This window comes from Cydia amplana, chromosome 12 (genome assembly GCF_948474715.1).
Source record: "Cydia amplana chromosome 12, ilCydAmpl1.1, whole genome shotgun sequence".
In the NCBI taxonomy this organism is placed as follows: domain Eukaryota; kingdom Metazoa; phylum Arthropoda; class Insecta; order Lepidoptera; family Tortricidae; genus Cydia; species Cydia amplana.
In genome coordinates this window covers 13,932,608-13,959,126 of record NC_086080.1, presented here as the reverse complement: position 1 = coordinate 13,959,126, position 26,519 = coordinate 13,932,608, and the positions used below count along the sequence as shown (strand labels likewise).

The window sequence follows — 26,519 nt, the reverse complement described above, 5'->3', positions numbered from 1 at the left end:
CAAAAATCGGCCCCCTGGTATTGTTAAAAAGCGTAATAAATAAAAAGCGGCCAAGTGCGAGTCGGACTCGCCCATGAAGGGTTCCGTATTTAGGCGATTTATAAAAACTACTTACTAGATCTCGTTCAAACCAATTTTCGGTGGAAGTTTACATGGTAATGTACATCATATATTTTTTTTAGTTTTATCATTCTCTTATTTTAGAAGTTACAGGGGGGGGGACACACATTTTACCACTTTGGAAGTGTCTCTCGCGCAAACTATTCAGTTTAGAAAAAAATGATATTAGAAACCTCGATATCATTTTTGAAGACCTATCCATAGATAACCCACACGTATGGGTTTGATGAAAAAAAAATTTTTGAGTTTCAGTTCGAAGTATGGGGAACCCCAAAAATTTATTGTTTTTTTTCTATTTTTGTGTGAAAATCTTAATGCGGTTCACAGAATACATCTACTTACCAAGTTTCAACAGTATAGTTCTTATAGTTTCGGAGAAAAGTGGCTGTGACATACGGACGGACAGACAGACGGACAGACGGACAGACAGACAGACAGACAGACATGACGAATCTATAAGGGTTCCGTTTTTTGCCATTTGGCTACGGAACCCTAAAAACTGATGTTTTTTTCACTTTTTAACAATACCAGTCCAGTTGTTAATTAATAAAAGAAAAGTGTAATAATAATAAAATAAGAACTAGATGCACAATCAACCGAAATAAATGGCCACACAAGTCACAAAATGGAGCCATGGCTCTCTTTTCGTTAGTCTAGGTTTTTACATTATTTTAAGTGAGTATTATTTCCTTTATTTATTTCTCTTCTTAGGTTGGTTTTTTACAATATGTATATAAAATTAAAATATAAAAACACAAAAATAATATTAAAAATATTATAAACACATTATAAAAAACCTAACCTAGGGTGCCGCCAGCAGCGGGGCAGGGCCCAAGCTGCCGGTGGTCAGGGCCGCAGAGAGAGGAACTGACGGACTATTATTAATACCATAACAGAATTTATTGATACGCGTACTGATAAATATGACCAAAATGTCATGCATAAGGTGCCATGCCATGATATTAGACGTTTTTGTTCGGCTCGGCATTGTGTCTCTATTTCTCATGATAAATACCTAAAATAAATAAAAATATCTGAGATTTGCTCAAAAGGTATTTTATTTTGAAAAAGTATTTTGAAAATACCTATTTTGCATTTAGCATTTGAAATACAAAACGCAAAACTATTTGGTATTTTGCATTTGAAATAGTAAATCTGAAAAGTATTTTGCATTTTGTATTTAAATGCTTTTTTAAAACCATTTTGTACATCTCTGTGAACAAGTATCATTCTGAAAGCTAACATGGAGAATAGAAATAGATGTCTGAGATAGCTCGCTACTTCACTGGGTCTTAGAGGTACCTGGCAGTCGATCTCATTTTTGATGCACCATGAAGATCATTTCTACATTGTGGGCGTACAGCGACCTCGACGAGGGGACGATCTAGGGAGTGCTCCCCGGTACTGGTTTTCTAGACAACCAGTACCGGAACCGGAAATACCCGGTTATCGCCGGCTCGGTGTTGGAGCGTCCTATCTGACAGGAGCTACGCCTCGATTCTTAAGGTCGTTGACTTGTAAGGGATGGTGGTCTGACGTTGTGTTCACTAGGACCGCCAGTAAATTGCAAGCTTACCACAGCTGCGAGAAAGCTCTCCTCATCACGCCGTCACAGTAAACAGACTATCACCGGCAGCTGCCAAACGCGTCGTGGTAGCACTTCAAAGAGTCGATTAAGACATACCGTGGTACAGTGCGAGGGCTCTCGAAAGCGGAGAGGCCGACCAACAAGGTGTGTGTATCAGGCGAAGATAGTCTCGGCGGCTTCTGGGCGCAGCTGCCACTCGGGGGACGCAGTGACTTTTTGATAATCCTTTGGGGGTTATACCGACCTGGTAAGTAGCAAGGAACCAGCGCGAACTATAGACGATCTGCTGGCATCAGCAGTTTTTTCGACAACCGTAGTAACGGTTGTATGTTTGTAGTACACTCCTGTCGTCAGCGCTGCAGGTGCGGCCCGTTAACGATTACTCTCCACTTAAAGGGCCTCACTTCGTACATTGTCTACCATTACTAACGGACTACAGGTATAAGGTGAGGACTACGACGGTGCAATCTCCATAAACGAACGTTTGCGAATTTGAGACTGAACAGGAGGCATCGGGTATAGTTTCTGTGAGAAACTCGGCAGCAAGGCAGGTCTGTATGTTGAGAAAACGAAAAACCTTCAGTCAAACTTGTATAGGAGCATGGTAGCATGCTTTTAAGGAAATCGCACTGATGAAATCAAGTCTAAAATGGATTTTGGCGCTTTGCTTAACAAAACTGTTTCGATAAAGTCGAAGACAGACAGATGGAAACTGCTGGAGTCCTCCTGGCCCCTTTCTCTTGGCACCGGAAACACAAGCTCGTTCAGGCGCAGCGGGTTTATTTGTCCCATTTTGTTTATTAGGGGCTTGGCGAACGAGTTCGTCTTTGTAAGACGGAACTTAAGCTGGAGAGCGCGGGCAAGCAGAGAGATAATTATGTGAACACTGCAAACCTTTTCAATGCCTTCAACCTCGGTTTTGAGCGGAGCACACGGGACCTTGTCTGCCGTCGCCTTGGCGACGGAGGAATCCTTAACCGAAAGCAAGAGTTTAGCGGTCTGCTCGTGCTGTTGCACCATAGCTATAAGCGCCTGCGTACCTCAATGGGGCCATGTGGACAGGGAAAACTGGTACCGTGGTACACGTGGCGCCGGACGGCAGCGGCGTGGCGCCCGGCCGGCGTCGGCTTGGCGGGCTGCATCGACACGGCCGCTGGCGATATCATTGGGAACGGCAACAGGTAAGTTTTCTTACGAACAGAACATGGGTGCCATTGCAAAGGACGACAGCGTCGTACTTGCAGCATCGACGAAATTGCCGGCGCTATCATGGCAACCGCCGCCGCTCGGAAGGTGCCGGTGCGTGAGGTGGGCGGCGCCATCGTGGCGGCAGCCACCGCCAGCTCGGGAGGCGCCGGCGCGTGACGCGAGAGGCGCCATCGTGGCGGCAGCCGCCGCCAGCTCAGGTGGCGCCATCGTGGCGGCAGCCACCAACAGCTCGGGAGGCGCCGGCGCGTGACGCGAGAAGCGCCATCGTGGCGGCAGAGGCGCCGGCGCGTGACGCGAGAGGCGCCATCGTGGCGGCAGCCACCAACAGCTCGGGAGGCGCCGGCGCGTGACGCGAGAAGCGCCATCGTGGCGGCAGCCACCGCCAGCTCGGGAGGCGCCGGCGCGTGACGCGAGAGGCGCCATCGTGGCGGCAGCCACCGACAGCTCGGGAGGCGCCGGCGCGTGACGCGAGAGGCGCCATCGTGGCGGCAGCCACCGCCAGTTCGGGTGGCGCCGGCGTGCGACGCGAGAGGCGCCATCGTGGCGGCAGCCACCGACAGCTTGGGAGGCGCCAGCGCGTGACGCGAGAAGCGCCATCGTGGCGGCAGCCACCGCCAGCTCGGGAGGCGCCGGCGCGTGACGCGAGAGGCGCCATCGTGGCAGCAGCCACCGACAGCTTGGGAGGCGCCGGCGCGTGACGCGAGAAGCGCCATCGTGGCGGCAGCCACCGCCAGCTCGGGAGGCGCCGGCGCGTGATGCGAGAGGTGCCATCGTGGCGGCCAGCTCGGGAGGCGCCGGTGCGTGAGGCGAGAGGCGCCATCGTGGCGGCCAGCTCGAGAGGCGCCGGTGCGCGAGGCGGGCGGCACCCTTGTGGCGGCCCGCCACCGGCTCGCAGGTGCGTGAGGCGAGAGGCGCCATCGTGGCGGCCGGCTCGGGTGGCACCGGAGCGTGAGGTGGGCGGCGCCATCGTGGCGGCCGCCACTGGCTCAGGAGGCGCTGGTGAGGCGAGAGGCGCCATCGTGGCGGCTAGCTCGAGAGGCGCCGACGCGTGAGGCGGGTGCCGCCATCGTGGCGGCCCGCCACTGTTTCGCTGGTTGACGCGCCATCGCGCCGATGCGCGTGATGGACGTTGCCGGCTCAGGAGGCGCCGATGCGCGTGGCGGGCAGCGCCACCGTAGCGTCTTTCGCCGGCACAGGGGGGGAGGCGTGCGCGTGGCGACTGGCGCCACCATGGTGGCGTAGTTGCACGCAACATCACGGCCGACACTGTTGCCCGACGCCTTGATAGATGGCAACCGGCGCGGCGAACGGCCCCGCCGCTGTACTCGTAGTGTTTCCACAGAGGGGCTTCCACGTAACTTACCTTCCTTCCACTTTGAGCAGTCGAGATGCAGTAGCGTGCTCCCCGTGGTCCGGTCCGCCTTCACCTTGGCGCCAGGACGGGACCGAGAGGTCCGCGATCCACCCGCGCCGCGACCGTAGCAACAGGAGCGGGCGCGTGACGACTCTCGGAGTCCCGCGGACCGGAAGCGCCTGCGCCGCGACACTTCGGGCGCCGGCCCGCAGCGTCGCGGCGTCTCGGAGTCACCTCGGACGACAAGAGAAAGTCGACGGCGCCGACGCGGCGAACGACACGAACTGTCGCGTCGGAAACTAACAACACGAGGTAATACTCCCGGGCTCCGAGCACGAGCACCGACCTCGGCCGACACCTGCGGTAATCGGACGAGAACCGGGGCTTTAGCGTCCAAGTAGGCATTAACAATGCGCTTCCGAACGCCAAATACAGCTAGAATATCATTAAACTGGCTTACCAGATGGTTTGAGACAATCCAAACCTATCCTATTGCAGCGCGGCCCCGGCACCACACCGCGCGCGCGAGGCGCCGGGGTGCCGGGCCGGCCCCGCTCCCCGCGGCAGGCACGATGACGCACGTTCCTCTCCGATGCGGAGCGACTTACGTTACCACGCGTTGTAACAAACGACACTTAAAACCACTTGTTGACGCACTTCCTACTTCACTCTCGAAAATGCGAGTTAACGGTAACGATTTTAGCAGCATGGCATGTAAAAAATAATTTAGCAAGAAAAAAGTGGGTAGAATCAAAAAACACCGTTGGAAGATCGATCCCGAGACCGCCAAAAGACTAGTAGTGGCGATCTCTGGCTATATCTCGCTATTTAATCGAACAAAATTTGGATCGGAAATTTTTTAAAGCACCATGCTGCAAAAATGTTCGCAAAAAATTTGCGGACCATCGGTCAGGACGGTCGACGAAACAATGACATAGCGGCGGCGAGTGGCGGGGGGCGGGCGTCTGTTTGCAGGAAAGGGAAGCGGAACTACGTCACGGCGAGGCGGCGGAGCGACTACATAGACGCTAGCGGCATCTATCGGTCAACGGAGGCGTTACGCTCTCAATGAAGATCTCAGACGTGGAACGGAACACATAATATATATATTTTTTTAATTCTGTACAAACTAAAAGCTCACCATGCAAATTGTAATTTAGCAAATCAGATTTTGGAATATTTCAAACACCGATTGCTGCTGTTTGTTTCAAAGGTTTCATCCACATAATATGCATGTGGTATAAGAAGAATCTCTAATAATAATATAAGTGCGCAAGTAAGACTAAGTTACCTCTTCACGCTTTAAAGCGCTGAACTGATTTCGATGAAATTTTGGTATGGAAGTAGAAGGACACAGAATATTTTTTATTACGAAAATCACCATTCTTCGCAGACGAAATCGACTTTTCCGTCTCATACGGAAAAGTAAATAACTTTGCAGCAGGTTTAATCGTATGTCTTGTCTTTGTGTATGTTTGCACAAGTATATGTAAGAAGATGTGGGTTGTGAGATCACTGACTGTCTCAAGGTGCACAGCTTTAGTAGAGAAACAAATAAAGCTAATGGGTTCAGTTCACCATTGATAACAATGGTGAACTGAACCCATTAGCTTAAAGTACCTATTGATAACTAAAAATCCATTAGCCGCTCATAAGTCAAAACTTGCAAAGATAAATGCAATTTTGATTTGTCAAAATAAATATTCAAAATATAATGGAATGGGAGATACTTTTATAGGCCGTGAGCAAGGGCAGGAAACTAGTTATACAGAAATGTGAAGTGACAAGAACCACCTCCAGTTCCTTGCATTTCTTAGCCTCGTCGTCGTACTGCTGTGTGATCTCGTCCAGATCTTTCTGCTTAGCCGACATTTCTAAGTCGTATTTCTGCAACCACGTCTGCAACTGCGATTCTACTTTCCTTCTGAAATTCATTAAACACCTAAGGTTACTAGAGAGAGAGTGTGAGAGAGGAAAGGCTCTAGTAGAGACTTTCCTCTTTTCATGAGTTGATATTGCTGCGATGATTAACTTTAGAAATACAAATACGACTTACAGTTTATGACTACTTCTACTTTTGTACCCTTTTTGAGTTAGCACACGGCGATTTTTTCCTACAGATGAGGGCAAGTCACGAACTGCTTTTCCAGCAGTCGTACATTTTGATATTCAAACGATGTCATTTATTTATCATGTACTTGTCCGTATATGTATTGACGCGAATGAGATGTACGGGCCAATGAAAACAAAATGACATCATGTCCTCCTGCTGTGTGATACGGTGCTGATTTCATACCTGTGATCCCGGAGTTGTTTTTCAGCCGTCATATTGTTACTGAGTGATCTGTCGTAAAGCTCCCGGCTCTCTACCTCTTCCTCTTTGAGCATTTGGTACCTGACCTTGTGGGCTCGCGTGGCTAGTACCATTAGTCTTTCAGACTCCAGGCTGAAAAAGTTCAATTTTGAAACTTTAAGGGTTAATTGGAAAGTTTAGTATGGAGTGGATACTAAGCATCTTCCGAGCGTCGGAGTATAGTTTACTCTAGGGCTGCTGTTGGACGCGACGTTGACGCAACTGCGAAGCGACGCAATTTTCCATAGCGCTGACTAGACGCCGACGCATAAAAGACGCAAGTATTAGCTTCTATATACTGCGTACCTACTCTGCAATACATCCGTTTTTATAATAATTACGTATAGGTATCAAAAATATTATAAATTCAACACTAGCTGTACTTTGTACGTTACGTACAAATGTAGGTACTTTTATGTTCGGTTTTGCAGTGGTTCGGTTTAGTGGGTACTCTAAAAGTAGGATGCCAACCAGCAGTAGATTTTTATAAATTTGACGAATTTGTCATTTCTGTGAGAAGACTCGTAAAGTGTTATAGGTTATATATACACCCTGTATTATGAAATTTATGAAGCCTTGTGAACGTACGTAAATGATCAGTAGCCATCGAAACAACAAGAAGAAAATCAATTTTTATTTTTCATGCTCAGAAAGATGCGTGTAAGCGGGTTTTCAACTAAGTCATATTTAGTGTTTACCTTGTTGTTTAAATTGGTAAAAACTACTAATAAGTATTATAAACATGTTTATTTTTCTACATTAAACCCTACATAAAATCGTACCGAAAAATATTGTTACAGTGCTAGTTTACAGTTCGTAAAATAGCACTTTTCGTGCGTATGTCGAAACTTTTTCCTGTGAATTTCCTGTTTTTCTGAAAAAGAGGAAATTCGAAACGAGTGGCGATAAATTAAAACACGACCGAAGGGAGTGTTTTAAATAAATACGAGTTGCGAATTACCTATTCGCACGTGTATCGAACAACGTTTTACAGCACATATAGCACTTTAAAGTTTCAACATACGCATACGCACGAAAAATGCTATTTTACGCACTAGTGCGGAAAAGTAGCCCCATGTGTACTGTAAAATATTATTATATCGTGGCTTACATCTGTTTTTTCCTCACACCGGCAGATTTTTGCTGGTTGACTTGTAGCTCTCGTTTGAGCTGAGCTATCACTTCCCCGTTCTGTCGGTATTGTTTTTCGTGCTCAAGTTTTTCTTCCTGAAGGCACTTTTTGTCCTCTTAATCGACAATAATTATATATAACGTTAGATAAGATTTACGTAGACGTAGAAAATCAAACATAACATTGTAAGTACAAATACTACATATATAGTAAAAGTTGTTTACCAGTTTGACCCACATTATTCAACCCTCAGAGTATGGCCAGATATATAACAAAATCACCCTGGATACCGCAAGGATGGGAAACGAAGTTTTTAATTTCACAATTCCATTGTTCTTCTAGTTTAAGATACCCCTCCCAAAGTTAGGATTCCATAGAATTGTTTACCTGCGATTTTCTTTAGCGACTCATCGTTGAGTTTTTCAAGTTTCCTGGTGCGTATGATCGCTGAGATCTCTTCAGCCGCCGTGGTTTTCATTCTCTGCACCATTAGGTCGCGGAACTCTTCCAACTTTAGCAGATAGTTCAAACCGGGCGAGGATTTTATACTCTAGAAAATAAAGGCGCTTTATGTAAGTATTTGAACAAACTACATCAACTGATTTAAATGCGGTATATTCGTAAGTAGATACCATGGTCTTGGTAAGTATGCAAATGGGTCAAAATTATTTTCGTTGTCTTGTTTTTTGTCCCAAGGACGGAGTGGAGCGTATGTGGTGAAATTGAGCTTTTAATTTTTCTCAAGAGAATTATCGAACGAGCGAGCGAAGCGAAGCGAAGTTCTTACATTCGACTTTGAACACACGGCTGGCTAGGGGCACGTCCCGGCATATCAATGTTTTTAAGCTGAACTTTCAGAGGATAGTTTGATACTCAATAACTTAAGTAAATTTGTTCTAATTTAAATGAAATTGGGTGAACGTATAGTCGAGGGCATTATATTTTAGTCATTAAATTTTGAGCTGGCTTGAACAAGAGGTTATTGAGCTAGAAGAGCTTAAAATGCTAAAAAGCCATTTGTGAGGGGTCTTGCTATTCTGGTCATTTTAATTGCAAGAAAGTATGGTCGAGTTTGGTATCAAATGAAAGTGCTCGGTTTACACATTTATAATATTGTTTTTTTTTAAAGATTTTTTTTTAATTATGACAATTTTGGAATCCAAGATGGCGGCCATGCACTGTCATTAAATCGTAATGGATATCATTTTATAGGTTTTAGGGGGCGCAGATTTCGAAAATGATGATCATTTTGGATTCCAAAATGGCGGCCATGCACTCCATGCAGTATGTCATAAAAGTCGTCATGGATATCGTTTTATAGGTTTTAGGAGGCGCAGATTTCGAAAATGATGACCATTTTGGATTCCAAGATGGCGGCCATGCAGTATGTCATTAAAGTCGTCATGGATGTCGTTTTATAGGTTTTGGGGGGCGCAGATTTCGAAAATGATGACCATTTTGGATTCCAAAATGGCGGCCATGCACTATGTCATAAAAGTCGTCATGGATGTCGTTTTATATGTTTTAGGGGGCACAGATTTCGAAAATGATGACCATTTTAGATTCCAAGATGGCGGCCATGCAGTATGTCATTAAAGTCGTCATGGATGTCGTTTTATAGGTTTTGGGGGGCGCAGATTTCGAAAATGATGACCATTTTGGATTCCAAAATGGCGGCCATGCACTATGTCATAAAAGTCGTCATGGATGTCGTTTTATATGTTTTAGGGGGCACAGATTTCGAAAATGATGACCATTTTAGATTCCAAGATGGCGGCCATGAACTATGTTATAAAAGTCGTCATGAATGTCGTTTTATAGGTTTTAGGGGGCGCAGATTTCGAAAATGATGACTATTTTGGAATCCAAGATGGCGGCCATGCACTATGTCATAAAAGTCGTCATGGATGTCGTTTTATAGGTTATAGGGGGCTCAGATTTCGAAAATGATGACTATTTTGGAATCCAAGATGGCGGCCATGCACTATGTCATAAAAGTCGTCATGGATGTCGTTTTATAGGTTTTTGGGGGCGCAGATTTCGAAAATGATGACCATTTTGGAATCCAAAATGGCGGCCATGCAGTATGTCACAAAAGTCGTCATGGATGTCGTTTTATAGGTTTTAGAGGGCGCAGGTTTCGAAAATGATGACCATTTTGGAATCCAAAATGGCGGCCATGCAGTATGTCATAAAAGTCGTCATGGATGTCGTTTTATAGGTTTTAGGGGGCCCCGATTTCGAAAATGATGACCATTTTGGAATCCAAAATGACGGCCATGCAGTATGTCATAAAAGTCGTCATGTATGTCGTTTTATAGATTATAGGGGGCGCAGATTTCGAAAATGATGACCATTTTGGATTCCAAAATGGCGGACTTGCACTATGACATGAAAGTCGTCATGGATGTCGTTTGATAGGTTTTAGGGGGCCCCGATTTCGAAAATGATGACCATTTTGGAATCCAAAATGACGGCCATGCAGTATGTCATAAAAGTCGTCATGGATGTCGTTTTGTAGGTTTTAGGGGGCGTAGGTTTCGAAAATGATGACCATTTTGGAATCCAAAATGGCGGCCATGCAGTATGTCATAAAAGTCGTCATGGATGTCGTTTTATAGGTTTTAGGGGGCGCAAATTTCGAAAATGATGACTATTTTGGAATCCAAAATGACGGCCATGCAGTATGTCATAAAAGTCGTCATGGATGTCGTTTTATAGGTCATGGTCATCATTTTCGAAATCTGCGCACCTGTTTCAAATAAGATATAGATGCATCCTAGTAAGTCAACAACATCTATATCTACTATTGAAATGTACTTTTGATAGTAGTAGTACGAAATGTAATCTGAAAGGAATCAAGTAATGCATTCCTGTAATGAGGAATCGACATTGATTCCAATTACTATTAATTGTAATATTCGAGAAATTGATTCCTAATTCCTCAAATGGAATTGTACTTAGTAATTCGGTATTGTTACATTACAAATACCTAATCTGGGAATCGGTAATCAGATTAAAAAGTAATTTCAAGTAATCGTGGAATCAGGAGGAGAAATATCGCGAAATGCCCATCTCGGACTAAGTAGCACTGCATTCAATTGATCTTTTTGACGAACCGCGAGTTCTCAGTTCGGGGCGAACTACTAGTAATCTACAGCTAGAAAGACATGCTCTCAACTTTTTTGCTACAAAAAGTAGCATGTACATACATTCCCGGTGAACCACCGTACGTACCTGGTTTTTGCTGCATAAAGTATCTCTTTTCATCTGAAAATTACGAATCAATTGAAGGGATGTTTACAAAAACAACATAACTGACTACACTGGTTGACACCTGAAACGATTAACAATGTTCTTAACCCTTAAATGCATGACTTTTTCTTTTTGCCCGAAATTAATATATGTATCACATAATTGTTTGCCGATTCTAGGAAAAATAGTAAAAAAAATATAACTTAGATTTTCACTATGAAATCAGTGTTAGAAGTTGAATTGGCTAAATCATATTTATGTAAATATGTAATTTTCAGTAATACATATATGACATTTTTTAATACCATTAGAAAGGTACACTATTTGTGATATACCTACCTATGATAAAGTTTTTAAATATAAAATAATTACAATCCCCGAAAAATCTGCCCAAAAAGACATACTAAAAATCACCAACTTCCAGGTTTTTTCAAGTTTTCCGACATTTCGTCTATAAACAAATGTAATTTTTATAAATCAAAATACTGCGTAAATTTATGTAATGATTCGGAAAATTTATTAGTTTTACTATTGAAATAATATATAGGAACAAATAGAATTTGTTTAACCCTTAATCTGTGAGCTGTCGAATGCTTTGTAGACATTTGGCAACACTATGCATTTCGGGTTAAAAAAGTGTCAACCGCTCTACCTATGTTGTTTTTGTACACATTCCTTCAATTTTATCAATTCACGGAAAGGAGGCCGAACAACTGACGATGATTGGCGCGCCTCTCACGCATGTCTTTCACTTCATTTCGCATGCACCAATCAGCGTGAGTAATCTTCAAGGTCATACAAAAAAAGATATAATTCGGAAAATAATTTGACTGATAATTTCAAAATTTGATAATTTCTATATTTATAAATAATCCACAAAAGTGCAATGATTGTTAAAATTCTATAAACACGTTTTTAAAAGCACGGAGCAGCCAAACACATTTATTTACAGTAATTGAACGAAGACACTTAGAGACATTTAAGTACATCTCTAAATAAGTTTAGGTTTTTTTTATCATGTAGGTATCCTTTTTTTAATAATATTATTATAGTTTTTAGGGTTCCGTACCCAAAGGGTAAAAACGGGACCCTATTACTAAGACTCCGCTGTCCGTCCGTCCGTCCGTCCGTCCGTCCGTCCGTCCGTCCGTCTGTCACCAGGCTGTATCTCACGAACCGTGATAGCTAGACATTTGAAATTTTCACAGATGATGTATTTCTGTTGCCGCTATAACAACAAATACTAAAAACAGAATAAAATAAAGATTTAAGTGGGGCTCCCATACAACAAACGTGATTTTTGACCGAAGTTAAGAGCCAACAGGAGTGGTCATTTCTCCATACAAACGTACTCGACTGTTTCCTCCGTGAGTTTTGAAGCTAGAGCAATGATTTTTTCAACACAAATTAATATTGTAAATATCTGTGTCGGACCGTTTTGCTTTTTTTGATATTTTTGTTTTTTGCGGCGCTAGAACCCTTCAAAAATGGCCAAAATGGCCTAATTGACTATGCCGCAATGAGAGGCATGGTATTCAAAACTGATATCAATTAGCCAAAAAATCAAAACGGTCCGACAAATATAATTTCATTACCATTTAGATCTCAAAATTTCGTCACATTTGGTTAAGTTTTGGGGGAGGAAACAGTCGAGTACGAAACCTCGTTTTTTGAGATTTTTATGCAGGGTTTTTCGCCTTGTCCTTATCGCTCTAGTTTTAGGAGCCGCTTCCATTAGCGAGACGGGTATGTTTACCTAAAATATTTAAATCTCAGCTCCCGTATCCTCTTAAGCAACGTCGGGCGGGGTCAGTACTTGGATGGGTGACCGTTTTTTTGCTTGTTTTGCTCTATTTTTTGTTGATGGTGCGGAACCCTCCGTGGGCGAGTCCGACTCGCACTTGGCCGGTTTTTTTTTATGTAATTCGGTATTAAGAGACCTTATACATCTCTAAGTAATTATAATACCTACGTTAGTTTGATTTGGTAGTTGCTGTAAGTTATTTTTTATACTTGTTGATGTATTATTATTATTATTTTGCTTGTATGTAAATTCAATGTTGACGTGTAAAAGTGCCCTTGTGGCCTATTTGCTGAATAAATGTTGAAGTTTGAAGACTAACGTTTTCTACAAGTTTTTCCACGTGAGGCTTCAGCGCTGGATAGCTATACAGAGTAGACATCAAGTTACTTAAGTCAGTGTTCACACGGTTCCTCAATGACATGTCTCCCTGAAATTACATCTCATCATTAGGAATAAATTAAAACGAACTACGATTGATATTAATGCTGTACACCACCACTTACACTTAAAGCGTCATCATCAAGTCTTTGAGAGCTTTAGGGGTCATCCATTAATTACATCACACAAAAAACCTAGAAATTCGTGTGACGTAATTAATGGACGACCCCTTACCCGTCTTTCATTGGTTTGTGTACTACTATCTATGTATACCTTGTGTTTAATTTTGAATTTTATTCACACGGCTATTGCAACGAATTACGAGTATCTACCATATATTATAGAAAATATCTGGGAGACCGAGCTTTGCTCGGAAAACATAAAAACTCAAAAATGCGCGTTTTCCCAGAGATAAGACCTAGCTAGATCGATTTTTCGCCCCCGAAAACCCCCATATAGTAAATTTCATCGAAATCGTTAGAGCCATTTCCGAGATCCCCGAAATATATAAATAAATAAACAAGAATTGCTCGTTTAAAGGTTTAAAGGTATAGAAATAGAAATAGTGACCAAAGAAGTTAGAGTTTACCAAAGGGGTATTTCTACTTGTGTTTACTAGAACATGGCTGCGCCCAGATACAAAAAAGTTAGGTGGCAAGGATGCTACACTCTGCAAACTCATTTTTAACCTACCTTCTTTAAATTTTGTTTTTCTGTTTTGTACATTTATGTTATTAATTGTAATAGAAGATAGTAGAAAATACTTATGTGGAATAAATTACTAACTCGTACTTACCGCTTGCATGTCTTCAAGAGCATTCATATTCATAGTACTCTTAGACGAAAAAGGATCGTCGTACTGCAAAATAATGAGCTTCACGTCGTCTAAATCTCTGGACGTTAAAATATTCGTCAAGATTTTACCGCGTTTCAAGGCAGGAATGCAGAGCGCTAGCTTTGTCTGGTACACCAGCTTGTCCAGACTCTTTGTGATGCGCTCTGTTTGGATGTCGCATTCCATGTCCATCGCTGACAAATCTAAAAAAAAGGACGAGCATTTTGGAGCATTTTTTTATATTTATTTATTTATTTTATAACCGCGAAAATCGAAGTTCGCAAATTGTGGGTTTTTTTTTCTGTCACTCTAATTACGCCTTCATTGGAATAAAAGAGAAAGATCCCCGCAATTTGCGAACTTCGATTTTCGCGGTTATAGGCTGGGCAGTAAGTATTCTGTGTGACATTAAGATTTATAATTAGGTCATTCCGCCGGCCATTTTCTGCTATTTTGCACGGAGAAAGGTAGAGGGGAATCAGACATCAGGGACAGGAAAACACCGTAAACTTTTCTTTGTCCCTCAACAGAATAAGTCCCTAAAAATAGAAACTTTAAAAACTTAACTGCAGACACTCCTACCCGATTAGCGCGGATTACCAGACTAGGGATTAGCCGCGCTCGCGCACCTTTGTACCAATCAGAGGGAAATACTGGCGGCCTAGCCAAGGTGACGATCGCTTGCGCTTCGCCATCGAATCGCTTTGTCCCTCTATCACTCTTTCATATTAGTGCGACGGTGACAGTTGCGTTTCGATCGCTACGGAGGATAAGCGATTGGCATCTTGGCTACGCGACCTGCTTACCTACTGTATCGATCAAGACTGTGCCGCCAACACAGGAAAGGGTCTAATCAGACACCAAAGTGAATGGTGCTAAACGGTATTTTATAATACAAAGAACCTCCCGAGGCAACATCCTTGCTCTATTGAGCCATAACTAACTATACATACATACATACATATAATCACGCCTATTTCCCGGAGGGGTAGGCAGAGACCACGGATTTCCATTTGCTACGATCCTGACATACCTACCTCTTTCACTTCCATTACTTTCATAACATTCCTCATACACGCTCGCCGGTTTAGGGTGCTCTTGACCTGGCTTTCCTTCAATTATAGTCAGCTAGGTATATGACCATTAATTAAGGCACCTACCTCCAACTGTCTCAAACTCCTCTTGGCAAGCAATGGTGCTGCTGATGCTGCTTGTTCCAGTGTTCTCAGATGGACTTTCGGAGTAAGAGGAGAATTGCATTGATTCACTCATTTTGAGGTACGCGTTCAAGAAGATTATCAAAAGGATATATAATTAAAGAAAAATCGTATAATTAATAAATATATATAAAATAAATCAACATAAAAATACATAAACCCATCAAAAGAAAAATAAAATATTCAGTGTCACTGTAGTGTCAATTTATGGTAATCAAAAAATACATCACAACATCAGACATAGAGGTTGCATAGAGGCCAAAATAGAGGCACTGCTGCTGACACTAAAACTAAAAGATAAAGGCGGCAAATTAATTTTATGTTGGTCTTGAATACAACCGAGAAAAGCAGTACGATTCCTCCCTTCTTCTCGCATACTTACCTACATAGAAAAATGAACAATTATAAAATTCAAAAGAAAAAAATAATTATCACTTTTTAACAGCCGTTTGTTTAGTTTTTGGATGACCAACGCTTTTTAGCGGTTTCTTTGATCTACGTTTATCCTCGTTTATTCGAGGTTTGTTCATTTTAGGGTTATCATTATTATTTTGCAGTTCGTTAATTTCAGGGCTGTCAACAGTTTTGACGAGTTTTTTAAATTTTTTGGCCGGGTTCTTTTTTCGCAACTTTTCAGCTTCTTGTTTTTCGATTCTCTTTTGTTGTTTTTGTAATTTCCAAAGCTGTAAATATACCTTCTATTAAGTAAACAGACACAAAATGTTAAATGTTAAAATTCCTATAACCATTTTCGATTTTCCTTATTAGAACGTCTTCGTGCTACGATAGGTAGGTATAATTGCATGGTTACCACAGTTACCCGATTTGAGTACCTATGAATTTTTTAACTTGCTGGACACTTGAAAATACAAAAAAATTAAATGCTTGTTAAAAAAAATGTATGACTCATCAATTCATCAATTCATAAAAAAGCCTTAGCAAGAAATTTTTAACTTCTTTTTTTTTTGACAAAATTATACGTACGTACGTACTTAATCTATCTACTTGTACCTACTTTTGTACTCTGTCATAATCATCGTTTGCTTTTTTTTCACCGATTAAATTTAAATCGACAAAGGAGGAAATAAAAACCAGTTATCAAAAAAAAATGTTTATTGCATTATTTAACATTACGCTTTCTTCTTTCCCTTTTTACCTTTTCCTTTCTGCGGCATGTAAAAAACAAATTAACATATTAACACGTTCATAGGTACGTTAATAATAAAATTACCTACTTATAACCATTTACCTAATCTTAAACGATAAATTAAAAAAAAACTTTCCACAGATATTGATTGCATATTACATTACCTTCTTTCTTTCAGCTCTGTTAAGAAGTACTTTGCGCCAGGCGGACTGAATGACCCGCGCAGCATGTTCTAGAAGGAACTTCTCCATCTTCTGTTTCATCTCTCTGTGGTACTCTTCTTCTCTCTCCGCCATCAGAGGAATGTACTGTACGTTCTGTATTTTTAGTTTCTCCTGAACAATAGAAAAATATACTCTTACGTAAGTACATAGGTACCTATTTTACCTATTTATTAACAAAAAAACTGCTGTTGTTAAAGTAAATTAAACCCAAAAAAGTTTAGTTAACAGAAATTCCTTGTTTGACCACAACATTATCTATTAAAAAATTACTTAATGTACCTACCCGTTTACAAGTGTTACAACTGTTGCACTAATTATTGCATGGTCTGACTGACTGACTTATCGTTGTATTTATCTTTTAGCATGTTAATACTTAAAAACACAGTGTATAACATACACATACATACGATTAATAAATAATCTTGGACATAAATACAAGGAATATAGAATTTCTATGCAATATAAGTACATAATATATTATACAACCGTACTAAAAATAAATATAATAATAATATAGTTGACGTCTTTGGAGGTAAAAATGAAGAACTCTAATGATAGGTTACCTCTAACTCCCGACACGCGCGTACTTCGTCATCGTACTTCTGCTGGAAGTCGTCCAGCTCGACCTGCTTGTCCGTCATCTCCAGGTCGTACTTCTTGATCCAGGAGAGCAACTGTGTCTCCACTTTCAACCTTGAGGTTTACAAACATTCATTCATTCAACACAATGTCATTCATTATATTTTAACAACATCAAAACTCGGACTTATGATGATTAGATTTAAATAGGTAAGTTTTTGGCAAAAAAAAACATTTTTGGTGCAAGCTTTTATCGCTGACTGTACATTTCTTACGACATATAACTAATACTCATCGAGACAATTCTAAAAACCCCTAACACAGTAAGTAGGTTGCGCTGTTTCATCTCAGTTCCTATGGCCACCTCCTGTCTCCATCATCAGATCAGCTCGCTGGTACCATAATATTGCATTGTCATATATATTGATGCAAAATTTCAGCTTCATTGGAAGTCGAGAAGTGGGTCAAATTTTGCTTACAAGATTTGACCCGTACAAACATAGTTAACTACATATTTCCATACATAGGTACATTGCAAGTTAAATAAAAGCTTGTAAAACACAAATTGATATTTACTTAAATTTTCGAAGAAATGAAATTCTACCCAACTAACAATACACATAGTTAGATAGGTACATAGATCATTCCTAAGAAAAAAAATGCATAGTTAGCGGCACAAAGACCTAAGGCCGGGCTGGACGCGGTCGACATAGAGAGGCAGATTTATAATTATATACGATTTTCGCGGTAGGCCCTCTGCTTCAACCAACCTGCGAGCTCTCAGTTTCTTCTCCTCCTGCACATGTGTTTCCAGCAAGGTTTTGTAGACGCGCGTCGTCTCGGCTTGCTCGTCTTGCAAGATGTTGTTCTTCGCGGCGTGCACGCGACTGGCAAGCACCATTTGACGTTCGGAATCCAAACTGAGAAAAGTTATATGAACTTACTAGCTGTTGCCCGCGACTTCGTACGCGTGGATTTGTATATTGATGGTTATATATTCTACATTAGCTTAGAACATTATGCAGCAAGAGATTGCGATAGGACGGTTAATCATTTCTTAATTATTAATATTATACAACGCATGAGACTTTTCTTTCACAACCTACGAAGTTTCAAGCCCCTAACTGAATAAAATTGTCCTTGATGTAATCCCTCTAAACCCCCTTAGAAGATTTTCATGTCCTCTTTTTAATAAAACCTACTACCTAACTACCTATTTACGAACTTTCAAGTTCCTAGCTTTAAATAAAATTTGCACCCTAAGACGAACTTTCATCCCCTTTTTAACCCCCTTAGGGGTTGAATTTCCAAAAACGTTGCAATTACTTTTTTTGTAATCGGCTATTATGCCTTTCTAAAAAGTTTCAAAGCATTTGTAATGGATTCAAACTTTCAACCCCTGTTTAACCCTGTTAGGGGATGAATTTTACAAAACGCTGAAATTACTTTTCCTGTATTTTAATAATATCCCGAAATACAAAGATTCAAGTCCCGCGTTCGAAAAAATGTTTGATATCCATACAAACTTTCAACCCTTTTTTGACCACTTTAGGGGATGAATATTCAAAAACGCTGAAATTAGTTTTCTTGTATTTTCATAACATATATTTTTACGAAGTTTCAAGTTCCTCGCTTAAAATAAAATTTGAGCTCCATACAAATTTTCAACCCCTTTTTAACCCTGTTAGGGGATGAATTTGAAATAACTTTTCCTGTCTTCTAATAATATCCCCAAATACAAAGATTCAAGTCCCGCACTCTCAAAAATATTTGATATCCGTACAAATTTTCAATCCCATGTTTTACCACCTTGGGGGATGAATTTTTAAAAACGCTGGAATTAGTTTTCTTGTATCTTAATTTAATACCTTTTTGCAAAGTTTCAAGTTCCTAGCTTAAAATAAAATTTGCACCCTAAGACGAACTTTCATCCCCTTTTTAACCCCCTTAGGGGTTGAATTTCCAAAAACGTTGCAATTACTTTTTTTTGTAATCGGCTATTATGCCTTTCTAAGAAGTTTCAAAGGATTTGTAATGGATTCAAACTTTCAACCCCTGTTTAACCCTGTTAGGGGATGAATTTTACAAAACGCTGAAATTACTTTTCCTGTATTTTAATAATATCCCCAAATACAAAGATTCAAGTCCCGCACTCTCAAAAATATTTGATCTGAGTACAAATTTTCAACCCCTTTTTTACCACCTTGGGGGATGAATTTTTAAAAACGCTGAAATTAGTTTTCTTGTTTTTTAATTTAATACCTTTTTACGAAGTATCAAGGTCCTAGCTTTAAATAAAATTTGCACCCCAGGACAAAGTTTCATCCCCTTTTTTACCCCCTTAGGGGTTGAATTACCTAAAACGTCGCAATTACTTTTTTTTGTCATCGGCTATTATGCCTTTCTAAGAAGTTTCAAAGCATTTGTAATGGATTCAAACTTTCAACCCCTTTTTAACCCTGTTAGGGGATGAATTTTACAAAACGCTGAAATTACTTTTCCTGTATTTTAATAATATCCCCAAATACAAAGATTCAAGTCCCGCACTCTCAAAAATATTTGATCTCCGTACAAATTTTCAACCCCTTTTTTACCACCTTGGGGGATGAATTTTTAAAAACGCTGAAATTAGTTTTCTTGTTTTTTAATTTAATACCTTTTTACGAAGTATCAAGGTCCTAGCTTTAAATAAAATTTGCACCCCAGGACAAAGTTTCATCCCCTTTTTTACCCCCTTAGGGGTTGAATTACCTAAAACGTCGCAATTACTTTTTTTTGTCATCGGCTATTATGCCTTTCTAAGAAGTTTCAAAGCATTTGTAATGGATTCAAACTTTCAACCCCTTTTTAACCCTGTTAGGGGATGAATTTTCAAAAACGCTGAAATTACTTTTCCCATCTTGTAATAATATCCCCATGTACAAAGTTTCAAGTCCAACACTCACAAAAATATTTGATCTCCATACAAACTTTCAACCCCTTTTTCACCACCTTGGGGGATGAATTTTCGAAAACGCAGAAATTAGTTTTCTTGTTTTTTAATATAATACATTTTTACAAAGTTTCAAATTCCTAGCTTAAAATAAAACTTGCACCCCATACAACCTTTCATCCCCTTTTTAACCCCCTTAGGGGTTGAATTTTTCAAAATCGCTTCTTATCTCTTGTACACTTTATAAATTCAACCTAGTGTGCAAATTTCAACTTTCTAGCTTTTGTAGTTTCGGCTCTGCGTTGATGAATCAGTCAGTCAGTCAGTCAGTCAGTCAGTCAGTCAGGACACTTGCATTTATATATATAGATAAACCAAATGAAAATAGGTGAGAAGTCCAAACACGATAAGCACAAGCCAAGAGTGGCATCAACGTGAAAACCTTAATGAAAGAGACAAAAGCATTATTTTTTTACAGAAATGGGTACACTTAGAAAGAAAAGTATAAGTAAGTATCGTCTACTGCTTGGCTGTGTTGGCTATTAATAGGTCATACATTTTCTTTTTGATATCCTTTGAAGCTTCAGCCTGTATCTCCTCAAGCTCGTCTTGTAGCGACTTAATTTTCTGTCTTTTCTCTTCCATCGCCACTTCAAACGCTTCTTTTTCAGCCTCCAATGCTTCAGATTTTTCTGCAAACCGCCATTATTTAGAGTAAAGTTTATTTGTAAAGCTCTGAAAACTCTAATGTCAGATTCATAAGGGTGCAATTACACTAATAGTTGTTCACGTAACGGCTTTGTCAGAAGCCGGTGTTGCTCGAAGCGTAACGGGGTAAGTATTTCACAATAGTATTTTATACAATCGTGATATAATGGAGAGCTTTTCAGTCGAGTGCCGTGTTTAGGCAACGAAGCTCGCTGAGTTGCCTAAGTAAGGTACGAGATTGAAAAGCTTGATTATATCACTATTGTATACAATACTTTTTCTACGAGTCAACAAAAAAAAATACTTAAAACTAGTAGAAGAATCATATATGTAGGTAAAAAAAACCAAAAGTATTCAGCTAAGATGCGCGAGCAGCCGCGATACCTTCATACTCGTACGCGACCCGGCCCCCGCGCCCCGCGCCCCCGGCCGGTTGGTCAACGACACCTCGTAACTCATGAGGCCCTGGTACTTGCTCCGCGCTTTCGATTGGTCAATTTCATTATAGTTGACTAAAACTGTATCGAAATGAATATTATAGTTGAGTTGGGGTCCCATAGTGAAAAAAGTATGCGATTTCACTTTGGTATACGAAGTCTTAATTCAAGCATTGCAGTCGACGAGTAGAAAAAAAGCTTTGGGTTTGGCGGGCACGTGACGTGTATGGTAGCTACCTTAATAACCTGCAAATCAGTTTCATATAGTTATCAAACATTATCACGCTAAATTTCGGCTTCTTAGCTTTATCAGAGATGTCGATACGTGACCCAAATTTTTATAATACCTTCTTATGAGCGTGTGAGCTTTATTACCTTTAATGTTCGCGATTAGTTTTGCATTCTGTGCCTCAAGTTTCTTGGTCTTAAACTTGGCTGCGAGCTCTTCGGCCGCTGTTGTGGACAGCTGCCTCACCATCAGGTCTCGGAACTGCTCCAACGTCACCAAGTAGTCCAGGGATGGGGGCATTTCGCCGTCCTATCATTATGTTACGGGTGAAAAATTAGAACAATAGAAGCACTGGGGCCTTCGCAGAGGTCTAGTACTCCTAGAATAAGGTACTAACGCCCAAGAAGTGCTGGTTAGACGATACGGGGCAAAATATCGAAGAAGCATAAGTAGACGATTTTTATTTATGATAAAAAAAATGTAAATTTGCACATATACTCACGGAATTCATTTAAATCATTTTATTGTGGTAAACAAAGAGGAAAAATATCGCAAATCGTAAGCGCAAGGTACAGCATTTTGTTTATATGTGCGTGTTTAATAGAAGCAACTCTTATAGTTCAATTGAGCGCACAAAGATGGCGTTAGCAGTAATGTACCTACGGCATTATAACCAAAGTTTGTATTCGTTTATATAACTAAAGAAGTGAGAAATACTCCATTCTTAAATACCTGACAGTCAAGTTTCATCTGAAAAGAAACAGTGGTTTGATTATTATTTATCAGAATTAAAAGTTTACTTCAAATAATTACTTAAATATAAATATTTCGTCAAGTACCTTCTCTACCATTTCTTCAACTTTAGATTTCAGTGCAGGGTAGCTAAACATAATGTACATAAGGTGACCTAATTCAGGATTTAACCGGTTTTTCAGTGTACTTGCTCCCTGAAAATAGGTATGATTATTAATAACAGGTCAAAGTCAAAAACAGTTACTTGTACCGCTTGTACGGTACGGACTAGTCATCATGGGTCAATTTGACGGCAAAATTATTTTGTAGTATTTCAAAGTTTAGAAGCCCAAAACTACGTCGACGGCCCCTATTTCACCATGGCGACAGGTGCGACAATTTCGACAAATGTCACTGTTGCTGACGTCCCAGGCATCCATCGGCTACGGTTACCGCTTACCATTGTGCGGGCTGTGTTCCTGTTTGCCACCATCATTGTATTATTAAAAAAAAACTTTATTATATCGGCAAAAAACAGGTATTTCTCTTTCGAAGTTTATGATGATGATGATGACAATTGTCACACGATTTAATAGAACTTTCGGTAATTCTTGACAGAAAATGAGTTCTGTGTCGGAATTTCGTGACAATTGTCGTGTTTCTTGTGACAATTGTCATTAGCTTCGCAAAATAAGTAGGTACTTATTTATTGGCGATATAATGGAGTTTTTTTTTAATGAATATTTTGGTGGCAAACAAGCATACCGCCCGTCCGGTGGTAAACGGTTACCGTAGTCTATGGAGGCCTGTGACGTCAGTAACAGTGATGTCGACAATTCTCGCACCTGTCACCTTGGTGAAATAGAGGCCCGAAGTCACAATCATAATTTAAGCTCAGTATACTTAATAACTTCCGAGAACACTTGAAATTTTGTTTTCTGTGTCCACCTTTACACCGGGCCGGCAGTATCCAATGAGGATACCTTCCACCTCTAACAAAAAAAAGATCCAACTATAAAACTTACACTTTTAATCTCCTCCAAAGCCTCAATATTCAAGAAACTTGTCGAAAACATCGGCTTATCGTACTGCTCAAATATGAAGATCAGGTCGTCCATGTTCTGGCTGGAGAGGATGGAGCTGAGGGTGTGGAACTCCTTCACAAGGTCCGGGAGGCAGATGGCCAGCTTGGTCTTGTATACGCACTCGTCGAGGATCTTCGTGATGCGCTCGGTTTGGATCAGAGCTTCTAAGTCCACGGGGGAAAGAGCTGGAATATGATTACATAAATACATTTGTTATTTGCTAAGTTGGCAGGCTCAGCGGCAGAGACTGCCGCCAAAAACAAGCGCCAAAAATACTCTGCCTTGGGAGCCACATACTACTTCGTGCCCGTCGCCGTCGAGACAGCCGGGCCCTGCTCTTCCGAGAGCTTGGGAAGCGCCTCAGGGAGAAGGGGAATGACCCCCGTTCTGAGTCATGGCATGTCCAACAGGTGTCCATCGCCATACAGCGGGGTAACGCTGCTCGTGTGATGGGGACATTTGGAACAGGCATGGCTCAGAACGGATTTTTAGCTTCTTAAGTTTTGTACGTATTTAGACAAAGAAATAAATAAAAATTTGTTACTTAATCAGTCTATCAAGAAACGTATGAAGAGATTAATCGTTTCTAACGGAGGTAAAATGAGGGTAATAGCGGTAATAGTAGGTAAATAAGTACAATAATACAAATGAGAGGGGTAAGGCAGATTGACAGTGTATGTCAATTTTATGGTGTCGTGATCGCTGATCATCAATGTCATACCTACCTAAATCGATAGCTCGCGCTTGTTAAAACGTTTTTCCCAGTCCAGCTGACTAAACTCCTTAAATGTACCTAACGAATAACCGTATTTGTTTATTATTGCTTTATTTTATGGTTATTATTGGTTATGACTGTTATGAGCGAAGTGCGTGACGGGTATATAATACATTGCTCGACTTGGCGGGGGCACTCCCGTGCCCCCAGATACCTATTTCTAACTAACTTTCATACTTAGTTGGGCATTTTTTAAGTTGTCCCTTACACTTATTTTTTCAAAATTTGGGATTTTTTATGTTATTTCTACTCACGAATCACGAGCTCTTTCTATCCTAATAGGAGAAAAAAAGTGTCCTAAGGTTTTTATTTCCATTCCGTCACCATTTTTCATAGAATTTGTATGGCGGTCGCGGAATGGAAAGATCGAAAAATGTATGGAAATTTTGGGACACTTTATTTCTCCTATTAGGATAGAAAGAGTTCGTGATTCTGAGTAGAAATATCATAAACAATCCCAAATTTGAAAAAAAAAGTGTAGGGGACAACTTTAAAAAAGAACGCCCAGTGGCCCAATTATTCGACAATAATTAATGAGCCCTATACCTTCCAGGGGGCTTAGCCAAGATGACAAGATGATTGATAGAAGACGCCAATTGAAACATCACGTGACTTTTCCTAAACCCGATGCATGTTTTCTTTTCCTTTGACGTTTGTCAATGTAAATTATTGTCATCTTGGTTAGGCCCCCAGGGCAGTCATGTAGAGAACGAATAGGTGCACATCAATTCACTACATAGTGCATCATAGTATAGTACGTATGCTTAGACCTTTAAAACTACGCAACTGATTTTGATGCGGTTTTTTTTAATAGATAGAGTGATTCAAGAGGAAGATTTATGTGTAATTTGTTAACCCGTTGAAGCCGGGGCGGGTCGCTAGTATGCCACATATAACTTACACTCTTCCATAGTCGGCTCGAAGTCATCCCTGGCGCTGGGGTAGCCGTCGCTAAACGCAGACCCGCTGGAGAGTGAAGTCAGCGACGTGGGGGTGGCGGTAGAGGTGGACTGCCCTGACTGAACCTCCATCTACAGGCATCAAAAGCCAGGGACCGATTAATAACATAACATTAACTTTAAAAGTAAAGAACAGATTTCACGAAACAGTTGACTGTGTGATCAGATGGACATTACGAAAATATATTTTGCCGTTTATTTACAGAACCTTAAAAATAGAGCACCAGCCGGACTAGCACATGATCGGCGCGACAGTATCTCGCGGCGAGATAGACTATACCCGTCCCTCTTTTATTAACATAGTCAAAAAAAGACTGGTACTTTAAGTATCTCGCCGCGAAATACTGTCGCGCCAATCATCGGCTAGGGATACTGCAGATATATGCTCCTTCGAAATGAGGTGGTTAACGTGGCATAAACCTGACATTCAAAACCTTCGACCCAAGTAAACGTAGAAAACTGTAGACTATGTATCTACATATTTCTCTAGAGAAAAGAAATGCCACTTTTCGTAAAATTATAAGTATAATACTATCGTAAAACCAATTAACCAACTAATAGTTCAGAAGCTCCCGACTATTTATGGTCCGAAATTTAATTAACTTCAATAATCTTCGTTTAGGTTAGACTATTAATTACTTGGATAGCAGTTCCATGGCTAAATAATTTTATAAACGGAAGAAAAAACGCAGATTATATACGCATAGATACTCGTAAATAAGAACATACTTAATTAAAACTTGAAGTTATGGTAACCTTAGTGGTAGTAATAGTCTATAGTTTACGGTATGCTAGTTAATTTAGGTACATTTTGTTTTGGAATTAATAAAGTAGGTATAGATCACAAAAAACCCTAACTAAGCGTAATTATTATTATTATTATTAAAGGTAAAGTGATTTTACCTTCTTAATTTATTAACAGTTACGCTGCGCTCGTTCAAAATAGTCCAGTAGGTATAAGTACTAAAAATTAAGCTCCCACTAAAGTTAACTCATAGGTAAACCAAAAACTAAAAAAACATTTGTCACTGATAAGGTTTTTAACTAAATATTTTGGATTCAACGTTAATCAATAAGATGTTATCGCGTTCTTAGCAACCGATAACAGATAACCGTTGCTAATTTGTGTCCATAACAACGCATAGCGCGTTACGCGTTGTTATAGAAATAACAATATCTTGCGTAGGTATTTTTTGTTGGTTGCCAGTAATCTAATATTACCTCTAAAGGAAGTGCATCAAGTGCATTATCCAAAAAAATCTGAGTAATACTAATATTTCGGATAATTAAGTGGGTAAGATAAGTAAGAGGAAGAGCAGGAGTTGCTTAGTTTAGATTTTAAAATATTGTTAACTTTGAATCCAGAAAAGATTAGCTCACCTTTTTTTGAAGTCGGCTAAAAAATCTCCTTATAATAAGTTTGAACCTCGATTTTTATTAGTTATATTTCCCTACCTATAGCAATGA

The 26,519-nt window shown here is 40.4% G+C and overlaps 2 protein-coding genes across 2 annotated transcripts in view; both read right to left on the bottom strand.

Moving 5' to 3' along the window:
- LOC134652753 (dynein regulatory complex protein 10-like) overlaps nt 1-15,300 on the bottom strand; it is a 29,812-nt gene extending 14,512 nt beyond the window's left edge. Inside the window, exons 1-8 of the mRNA XM_063507915.1 lie at nt 15,189-15,300; nt 13,990-14,231; nt 13,135-13,242; nt 10,994-11,026; nt 8,144-8,306; nt 7,736-7,871; nt 6,568-6,717; nt 6,066-6,195 (exon numbers count right to left, since the gene is read on the bottom strand). Coding sequence (XP_063363985.1) covers nt 6,066-6,195; nt 6,568-6,717; nt 7,736-7,871; nt 8,144-8,306; nt 10,994-11,026; nt 13,135-13,242; nt 13,990-14,231; nt 15,189-15,300 — 1,074 coding nt within the window. The remainder of the gene's footprint in view (nt 1-6,065; nt 6,196-6,567; nt 6,718-7,735; nt 7,872-8,143; nt 8,307-10,993; nt 11,027-13,134; nt 13,243-13,989; nt 14,232-15,188) is intronic.
- A 376-nt stretch (nt 15,301-15,676) lies between these two features.
- LOC134652752 (dynein regulatory complex protein 10-like) lies at nt 15,677-25,128 on the bottom strand. The gene is made up of 10 exons (XM_063507914.1): nt 24,995-25,128; nt 23,259-23,503; nt 22,341-22,448; nt 22,234-22,251; nt 21,648-21,810; nt 20,684-20,819; nt 17,966-18,115; nt 17,180-17,309; nt 16,557-16,727; nt 15,677-15,928 (listed from the first exon to the last, which is right to left on the bottom strand). Exons 1-10 carry the CDS (start codon nt 25,122-25,124, stop codon nt 15,677-15,679), a joined length of 1,503 nt encoding a protein of 500 aa, XP_063363984.1. The 5' UTR covers nt 25,125-25,128.
- Nucleotides 25,129-26,519: the final 1,391 nt, after the last annotated feature.

Excerpts from the sequence above, each read along its gene's own strand:
- LOC134652752 (XM_063507914.1), bottom strand. The coding sequence starts at position 25,124 with ATGGAGGTTCAGTCAGGGCAGTCCACCTCTACCGCCACCCCCACGTCG. Across the intron at positions 23,504-24,994 it reads CGAGCCGACTATGGAAGAGT|CTCTTTCCCCCGTGGACTTA; the intron begins GTAAGTTATATG and ends ATCATATTCCAG. Across the intron at positions 22,449-23,258 it reads CTTTGGAGGAGATTAAAAGT|GGAGCAAGTACACTGAAAAA; the intron begins GTAAGTTTTATA and ends ACCTATTTTCAG.